The 8,850-nt window shown below is 37.9% G+C and overlaps 1 protein-coding gene across 2 annotated transcripts; it reads left to right on the top strand.

Moving 5' to 3' along the window:
- The first annotated feature begins 890 nt into the window (after positions 1–890).
- On the top strand, positions 891–7,631 carry gata2b (GATA binding protein 2b). 2 transcript variants are annotated; one of them, XM_058402240.1, is made up of 5 exons: positions 891–1,267; positions 1,741–2,226; positions 2,739–2,881; positions 6,429–6,554; positions 6,766–7,631. In XM_058402240.1, the coding sequence occupies exons 1-5, from the start codon at positions 1,048–1,050 to the stop codon at positions 7,012–7,014; spliced, it is 1,224 nt and encodes a 407-aa protein (XP_058258223.1). In that variant the 5' UTR covers positions 891–1,047; the 3' UTR covers positions 7,015–7,631. The 2 variants fall into 2 exon arrangements, with proteins under 2 accessions (XP_058258223.1, XP_058258222.1); XM_058402239.1 differs by having other exon boundaries at positions 2,736–2,881.
- Positions 7,632–8,850: the final 1,219 nt, after the last annotated feature.

Below are 8,850 nucleotides of genomic sequence, written 5' to 3'. Positions count from 1 at the left end.
GCCTTGTTAGACCACAAAACGAAATAGAGTCTAATTATATAATAACCTTAAGTAACTCCTATGCCATAATACATTAAAACCCTTATACATAACCCTAATACATAAAACTTTTTTTGATTGTCTACTGGGAATCTTCCATTTTTTATCTGAAAGGTAAATTGTAAAAAAAAAAAAAAAAAAAAAAAAAAAAAAGTAAATTACTTTAAAAAAAAATTCTAGTATTTTTATTACTATGATTTGTATAAACAATAATAATAATAATAATAATAATAATAAATGTTGGCCAAATTCCTGTATTTATTAAATGATATGTCACCCCCTTGGATTTTTTACACGTTAAGGTACATGCAGTATGCTTGAACCCTTAAGCACATACTTCCACACCGTTAATAAACTCAGTGGCAGAGTGTGCACTGTAACGCAGGAAAAGAGTCACCTGCGATGAAAAAGCGCATGAAAAGTCGAAGTCTAATTGGTCAGAAGACGCAGTGTCGGAGACAAGGACACGCCTCTATCTTTATAAAATGGAAATCCATCGCATGAACGCTGACAATTCATCTCACACGCGTACATGATTAGTGCGATTTCACGGATTTTATATCAAAACCAAACGGACTGTAACGCAAACGAGGACAGAGGCGTGCGTACAGCCACACACACCGAAGGTTCGGGTGGGATACTCCTGCTGGACCAACGCAGGCAAGTTTCATTTAAGGCATTTTTAAATACATTTCCCATCATATAAGCACAAAAAGCGTGTAATCCCTCTGTGGAGCGCAACATCCTCTCAAACTCTCAAACGTGCATCCGTCCCGCAAGGCAAGGCAGGCCATGCAACAAACACTGCGCGATAACCATCCCTGCTCTTCTGTTACTCTTACCTACAGGTGTTCTGTTTATCTACATGACACAGTGTACGGACCGAGGTTGAGACGCTTGTAAAGACAGGCGGAGACGACTTGGACTTTTCTGTCAAGTATCTTTTTCAGTATTTTACTCGAGGGCACAGCTTCAGAGCTGCGTTCACCTGCACAGGGCTGAAGCTGCATGGAGCTCTCCGGGGACTCCGGATGGATGATGTTGCCTACGCCGGACTCGGACGATTCTCACGCTGGCTTGGGGCAGAACACCGGGTATATAGAACCATCAATATTGTCTCTGGAGGAAGTGGACGGATTCCTTAGTCATATAGATTCTCCAGGGCATCCTTACTTTCATGCACACACATCTCACTCTCAAGCACGGACGTCCTACAGCCAAGTTCCAGGTAAGAAATTGCGTAAGCTCATCAAACTTTCTCAGCATATTAGAGATCAGCATGGATGTAAGTGGATATAAAATTTTACTGTAGTAACTTTTTCAATTACCTTGTTACGATTTTAGTTCTTGCTTTTCTGTATGATGAGCCAAAGTTAAGAATAAGGCTGGTGGAACATTTAAAAAAGTACTAAAATGGAAAAAAAAAAAGATAATAAATTGTGTATATGAGGGTGCATTGGTTTCTAAATAGGACTAAGCTAACTAACCATTTCAAACCTTATTTATTTTAATGCAATAATTAATCCCCATGTTTGGCGAGAATAAGTCTTACAATATAAATTGGACTATTTTAAGTTTATTTGTTAATAAGACAATTTAATATAAGATTTGTGTAAGATTTATTAAACGCCTCTGAAAAGTTACCACGTTGTCAGTACATAGCTGTCCTGTAGGCCTAATTATAATCAATTTTATTTATAGCTCGATTGCATGGTGGTTCCATATGCCACCCTCACTTTCTTCACACGCAAGCTTACCCTTGGCTGGAGGGCAGTAAATCGAGTACTTCTATGGTCCAGCAACCCATCAACTGGTCACAGAGTCCTTTGGGAAAGTCTGCTGCAGGAACTTCGGTCGGGATCTCGACAGTGTATCCAGGCCCGTGCGCTCATGGCTCGGCCCCCTTGGCCACGCGCTGCAGCACGCAGTTCTACTACCTGCCCCCTACACCGCCCACTGCTGCTGCTCCCGAGCCGGACGCCAGCAAGTATCATGCAGTTCTTCTCGATGGGACAAAAATGCAGACCACTGGCCCTCTCCAAAGCTGTACGTCTCATGAGGCGGCTTCTGTGCGCGCGTTTCCAGCGTATGCGTTAGCAGGAACGCGCGAGCACGCGGCCGGTCTGTTCTGCAGGAGCACGGTAGAATTTACGGGCAAATCAAAGATCAAGGGCCGCACTGGTTCGGGTGTGTATTAAATAAACTGGTGATAACAACAGAATAGACAATATCAATACAGACTCAAAGTCTGATATATAACCTACCTTAAAAAGGGAAAATTATGTCGGTTTTTGTTTCAGAATTTTGTATTTCTTATGTCAGTTCAGTTCTGGTCAGTTATGATTTTTTTTTACTTGTCACTGAAAACTACCATATCTTATCTCTAGAAGTTTCAACAGAAGGTACTTTATCACATAATTAAATTGCATTTAAGTAACACAATAGTATATATATATATACTATATATATATAGACTATAATCCCATTTATGTGTTACTTAACAAATATATATATATGTGATATTAAATTATAATCCCAATTGCAGGAAAAAGATACAGTATAAGATCATGTATGTACTTGGTACTTTTATTTCTAAGTCTATACATTGTGTTATATTCAGTATGTATATACACTGTGTTTATTTTTATATTCATATTAAGTGCTATATTAAGTGCTTCGTATTCTCAATGTGTCAGAAGGGCGTGAGTGTGTGAACTGTGGTGCAACTTCCACTCCCTTGTGGCGGCGAGATGGCACAGGTCATTATTTGTGTAATGCATGTGGACTTTACCACAAGATGAATGGCCAGAACCGACCTCTCATCAGACCTAAACGTCGACTGGTAAGTGACATAACAAATGTACTGAAATGTTTTTACATTAAAATATTGATCACAACTTTAGCATTTCTGTGTCAACACATTTAACATCAAGACCCATTGTATAAATCAGATTTAATATACAAAAGTACAGAAACTATTACAGACCGTTTTAAAAAAGGAGGGGGCAAGGGCAGAAACTGTAGCGCTTTTGTTTGGTGTGGTGATTTACACTGCCATTGTGGTCACTGAATGGAGGTTTACTTGAGTTACACATGCAGAAAGAAAGCAGGTTAAACAGACTGATTTTAATAAAGATGGAAAGAGAAAGAGGAACATACACAAAAAGAGAGTAGGCAAATAAAACAGTGGTCATTTCAGCAGGCTTAAATAGCACCTAATAAATTAGAATTATTTAGAAAATACGTGTAAATTTAATTAAATATCAGACACAAATACATCTCCTCAAATTGTTTTCCTTTATCCTTTTTGTATTTTAGAATGTTTCTTGGACTGTTCTTATCCGATCACAAAAGGAAAATAAATTACATTTTTAATGACTTTTTTGGTCTTTGATCAATTAAAACATTTCTGCTGCTTGTCTTAATTAAAAGGCATAATTTATAGACATGAATATAATATCTATTGATAGTTTTGTATCTATGGGCCTGCTTTTTAGCTACCTAGCTGTACCACCTACTGCACAGTACACATTTTAGTAACAGGCTCTGGGTCTACACCCTTGAATCAGGGACTATTCGCTGTGCTCTCCTGCAGTGACCGCTCACGGTGATAACAGTGAACAGGGATGTGATTTTCTGTCTGTGTGTACGCATGTGAGTGACCATTAGAAATGCACAGTACAAAAAAGCTTCAAAAAAGTTTTTCACAATGTATTTTTGCAGCTCTTTTTACAACAGAACAGACAGTCTTTGCTAGTTGTGTCTAAATCCTCCACATTTTGCCTCAACTTTTTCTTGTTTCTATACAAAATAATGGCAGATAGATAGTGTTCAATTTTGCAGAAAAGCAGGGATGCTCTTCTATGGGGATCTCTCCAGGTGAGAGTGACTGTGTCCACCAGAGAAACTGATTTTAAGTCTTGTAGTGTGAATGGGTTACCAGTTCTGTGATTTTGAAAGTCATGTAATGTGTAGGCAAAGATGTGCGTCACCATTCGAATCAGATTTGCTACTACTGTAGCTTCCAGTTAAGAATGGTTAACTCTAATCCATAAATCATATTTCTGGGTATTTTCCATATGATTTTTCAAGAACTATTGCATTATTCTTACGGATTTAATGCAGTGACTTCAAAAGTTTCAAGTTGAGTTAAAAATAAAAAGAAGTACCTATGGGATGTGGCTTGCATTAGCAAATGTAGATTACCGTTATTATATCTACCTTACAGAGTTTATCTTACACTAGCATCCTCGTCAACCTGTTTTACTGGAGCAAACATGAAAAAAGCCTATCTATGGTAACCTTGTGTAGTAAAACTTTAGAAGGGTAGTAGGGATACACAGTAACCTCCATTTCATGTATCACCGCCAACTTTCGAGACAAATCTATTCCTGTAAATAATGTTATTAGCTATATATGTGACTCGGAATATTAGCATTGCAGCCACAATGCTTTCAAACACAAATGCATATCAAACATCATTAATTCATCTTCAGTAATATCTATTCTTGTCAGGGTTGTGAAGAACTAGCTATTAAAGATTATAGTGGTAAGGGAATTGTTTGTGATTCAAGTCTGTTTGTGGCACAATGAAAGAAAACAGTTAACTGGCCTGGGTCTACTAAATTTAAGTGGCTGAGGAAAGACTACTACAAGACATTTTTAAAAGGCATGCTGTACTTTTTTCTACTTTTCACTGTAATTTGCCCCTTTCCCCAGTCCACTCTACAGGTCTTACTGGTGAATATTGGAACAGACCACCAGAGAAGGGTGGGGAAGCGTCTCACAACAAAGTACTATAGTGTCTGATTTGTTGTCTCGGATTTTAGGTTGATTAGACTTTAAAAGAAACAAAAAATATATATTGTTGTGATGTTGTCTTTTCAAATCCCAAATAATTTTGAACATCTTTCACGCGGTCCATCTCTTAAAGGTATCACATGGTTCAGTTCGTCCAGCAGGTTCAACGCTCAAACGCGGTAATCGCATTTGTTGCGGAAGCACGAGTGATTCTTGTGTTTCCTTGAGAAAATACATTGCGAGACCCAAATAAAGAGAAAGATTAACAAAGGTAAAGGGAGCGACAATTTAGTACTAGGTGCTGGTTGTATATTTGGGCCTGTCCGACAGAGGCGGACCGCTCCGGTGGTTTCCGGGGCCGGATGTCTGCTCGGTCCCGATAGAGGAGTTCAGCGCTTGCGGACAACCTACTGATGTTTTTAGCTCATAATTCTGTACTAGAGGACAGGAATAAAAAGAAAAGAAAAAAACATAAAAGGGGAAACGAAAGAGGCTGGAAGGAAAAACAGAGATGGAGGTAGACATTCAGGTTTACATAGCAGATATGTGGGAAGATTTAACAGCAGGACTGCAGTTTGGCTGAGTCGAAAACCGCACGCTGCATAGGGTTATTAAAATGATTGATTCATATGATATAATGGATATATATATATATATATATATATATATATATATATATATATATATATATATATATATATATATATATACTGATCAGGCATAACATTATTATGACCACCTGGTCCCCCTTTTTCCTGCCAAAACAGCCCTGTTGTGTTTTCACCACTGTTCATTTCTTGGACCACTTTTGATAGATACTGACCACTGCAGACCGGGAACACTCCACAAGACCTGCAGTTTTGGAGATGCTCTGATCCAGTCGTCTAGCCATCACAATTTGGCCCTTGGTCAAACTCGCTCAAATCCTTACGCTTGCCCATTTTCCCTGCTTCTAACACATCAACTTTGAGGATAAAATGTTCACTTGTTGCCTAATGTATCCTACCCACTAACAGGTGCCATGATGAGGAGATAATCAGTATTATTCACTTGTCAGTGGTCATAAAGTTATGGCTGATATATATATATATATATATATATATATATATATATATATATATATATATATATATATATATATATATATATATTTCTAAAGGTCTCCCTCTGTCCTCATAGGTTTTCTCCAGGTTCTCTGCTTCCCTCTCAAAAACATGATAATAGGTGCATTGGATACACTCAGTTGCCCCAGGTGTGTGTGTGTGTGTGTGTGTGTGTGTTTTTGTGCATGCACGCATGGTGCACTGTTTTGGACAGGTGTCTCATCCAGGTTGCATTTCAGCCTCATGCTCAGTGTTCCTGGGATAAGCTTCAGATCTATTTCTGCCTGGACATGGATAAAGCAGTTACTGAAATGAATGAATGTAGACAGATACAATATAAAAAATAATATGAAAAAACAATAATGTACACTACACACCACTAATTAGTAATTAAAATAATGAAAATTTTCATGAAACACTTGCCTTCACCTAAATTGATAATTATTGTGTGTGTTGTGTGTTGTGTATTGTTGTGTGTGTGTTCAGTCAGCAGCCAGGAGAGCAGGTACTTGCTGTGCAAACTGCCACACGGGCACCACCACACTGTGGAGACGTAACACCAATGGAGAGCCTGTTTGCAATGCCTGTGGGCTCTACTACAAGCTGCATAATGTGTGTATCTCTCAACTCTTTATATGCATTATTCTAGAGCTGAAAAAATCCTTATTGTTTCCTTACTATCCAGAAATCAGTAAGGATCATCAGGGCCTGTGATTCTGACAGGTTAAATACAGACTATGTCAGTAACAACACAGTAGTCAGTCTACCGTAGGTACTCACTATTTCTATGTGTATTTGTGCTTATGTGTTCTTATTTTATTAGATGAACCGCCCACTCACTATGAAGAAGGATGGCATTCAGACTCGCAACAGAAAAATGTCCACCAAATCTAAACGAAGAAGAGGCGAGAGCTCTCATCAGTTTCACTTCAGCAGATTCATGCAGGATAAACCACATGCCTTTAACCAAATCACCAATATTTCTCACCATGTAAACATGACTTCGCCTGTCGAGTTTCATCCAGCCTTCGGCCACATGCACCATGCTAATTTGTTGACTGCCATGAGCTGAGCACCATGCAGAGACGTTCTTGTGTAGCAATGAAATCACAGAGATGTTTATTTAAGTGCTCAACAAATATGCAGTTTTAGAGTGATGTGTTTTAATACATTCACACATTGAAGCTAGCTAACTAATTAAGTTGTTGGGTTGTTTTTAATGATCATTACCTGGCTGTGTAATAAGGTGCACTTTATATCAAAACCCAGTGATATATTCAACAGGGAGTTGTAAGATTCTTTCGATTTTCTATGCAAACACTGCATTTTGTGGAGGACTTTTTTTTGTTAGAAAACCTTTGAAACACCCAGTCACAACATCTGAGAGTACAGAGGAAAAAACTGGAGTTTCCAGAGCATGCAAGTGGTGAATGCTGAGATAGTGGGATTTTGCAATCCATTAATACTATATGAAAGGACTTTGCGTGTGTGTGTGTGGGGGGGGGGGGGGGGGGTCGGGGGCTGTGAATGTTGAACATTGCAAAAAAAAGTGTTATTTGGTTCGTCCTGATACTGCCCCACTTCAACCTCCATTCTTCCTCTGTTAATGAGTTCCAATCATGTGAAGACAAAACCAAATTTCCTAGAAATAAGGAAAGCTTTCCTCTACTAATGCCTTCATCTTAGTTCTGGAACTGTATGTATTTCTGTAAATAAAAGAAAAACTTTTAAGAAAAATGTCCATTACACTGATTCTGAGCGTGTGCTGTTAGCCATGTGGTCTAATTAAAATTATGTGTGAACTTTTCTATAAAGCCCCATCAGGTGTGTTTGAGCTGATTATTGGCTCCGGGAGAACATATCATCCAAAATGTACCGTACTCCACACTTAAATGTCTACAGACATCCAAACTGACACGTGTGGCTGTGAGCAGCACACACGCCTCTGAGACACAGATGTTATCTGTGTGATGAGCAGATAGGAAGAAAGAATGGACCACTGGACTCCAGAGGGATTGACACATGAGATAACACTGAAAGCCTAGGGTGACTCACTGGAGGAGAGCTGATACAGAGTGTTTGGATTTTATAGAATGGGAAGGCTGATTTTCTTGGTATCTCAAATTGCACAAGAGCAACAATACTATATCTGTTAGATGCATCAATACTTAAGTAAGATTTGCTATTACAAGATATGTAAGGTCTTGAGAACAGGCAATTCTGCCAGAAATACTTTTGACAAAACAACACACATGAAGGATAAATAATCCTTATTATTATTAAATAGCTATAATGCCAGAAACTGTCATACAAACATTACTAGGTTAAAATGGTCAGCATGTCTGTAACTTTAACCTGAAAAACACAATTTACTCCTTAGCAAAATACTCCAAGCCACCAAGCATGGTAGAGTATTTGGCAACTAAGCAATCATACACTGTCAATTTGCATGCTCCTGCTCCACTTGCAAGATAACATAACTATAAACAGCAACAGTGTAATCGTTGCTTAACTGTCAAATTAAATTCACTACAGTAAATATAACATCAGTCTACAGTAACGCTGTACAAACACATCAATGCTCAAATTTGTACACATCTTTAAGCAGCATGGTGAAACTTGTAATTACTTATATGACAAATTTAAAAATATTTGGCTTGACTGCAAAAGCATCAAATCAATGACTTTATCTGTATTGATAAATGATATCTTAATTAATCTGAAGGAGTGTGTCTGTGTTTATGAGATAATGAGATAAAAAAAAAAAAGGTATTAGAGACCAATTTTAAGTTAATCAGGTAAGCAAAAAAGTTGAACTGAATTGTCTTTGTTTTAATAATATTGCTATAAATCGCTGCATACATTGTTAGACACTATATATAACAGAATATATAATTGTAATATGTAT

The sequence above is a fragment of the Hemibagrus wyckioides genome, linkage group LG11, assembly GCF_019097595.1.
Source record: "Hemibagrus wyckioides isolate EC202008001 linkage group LG11, SWU_Hwy_1.0, whole genome shotgun sequence".
Taxonomy (NCBI): Eukaryota; Metazoa; Chordata; class Actinopteri; order Siluriformes; family Bagridae; genus Hemibagrus; species Hemibagrus wyckioides.
This window is presented reverse-complemented; position numbering and strand designations above follow the sequence as displayed.

Excerpts from the sequence above, each read along its gene's own strand:
- gata2b (XM_058402239.1), top strand. The coding sequence starts at position 1,048 with ATGGAGCTCTCCGGGGACTCCGGATGGATGATGTTGCCTACGCCGGAC. Across the intron at positions 1,268-1,740 it reads GTCCTACAGCCAAGTTCCAG|CTCGATTGCATGGTGGTTCC; the intron begins GTAAGAAATTGC and ends TTTTATTTATAG. Across the intron at positions 2,882-6,428 it reads TCAGACCTAAACGTCGACTG|TCAGCAGCCAGGAGAGCAGG; the intron begins GTAAGTGACATA and ends GTGTGTGTTCAG.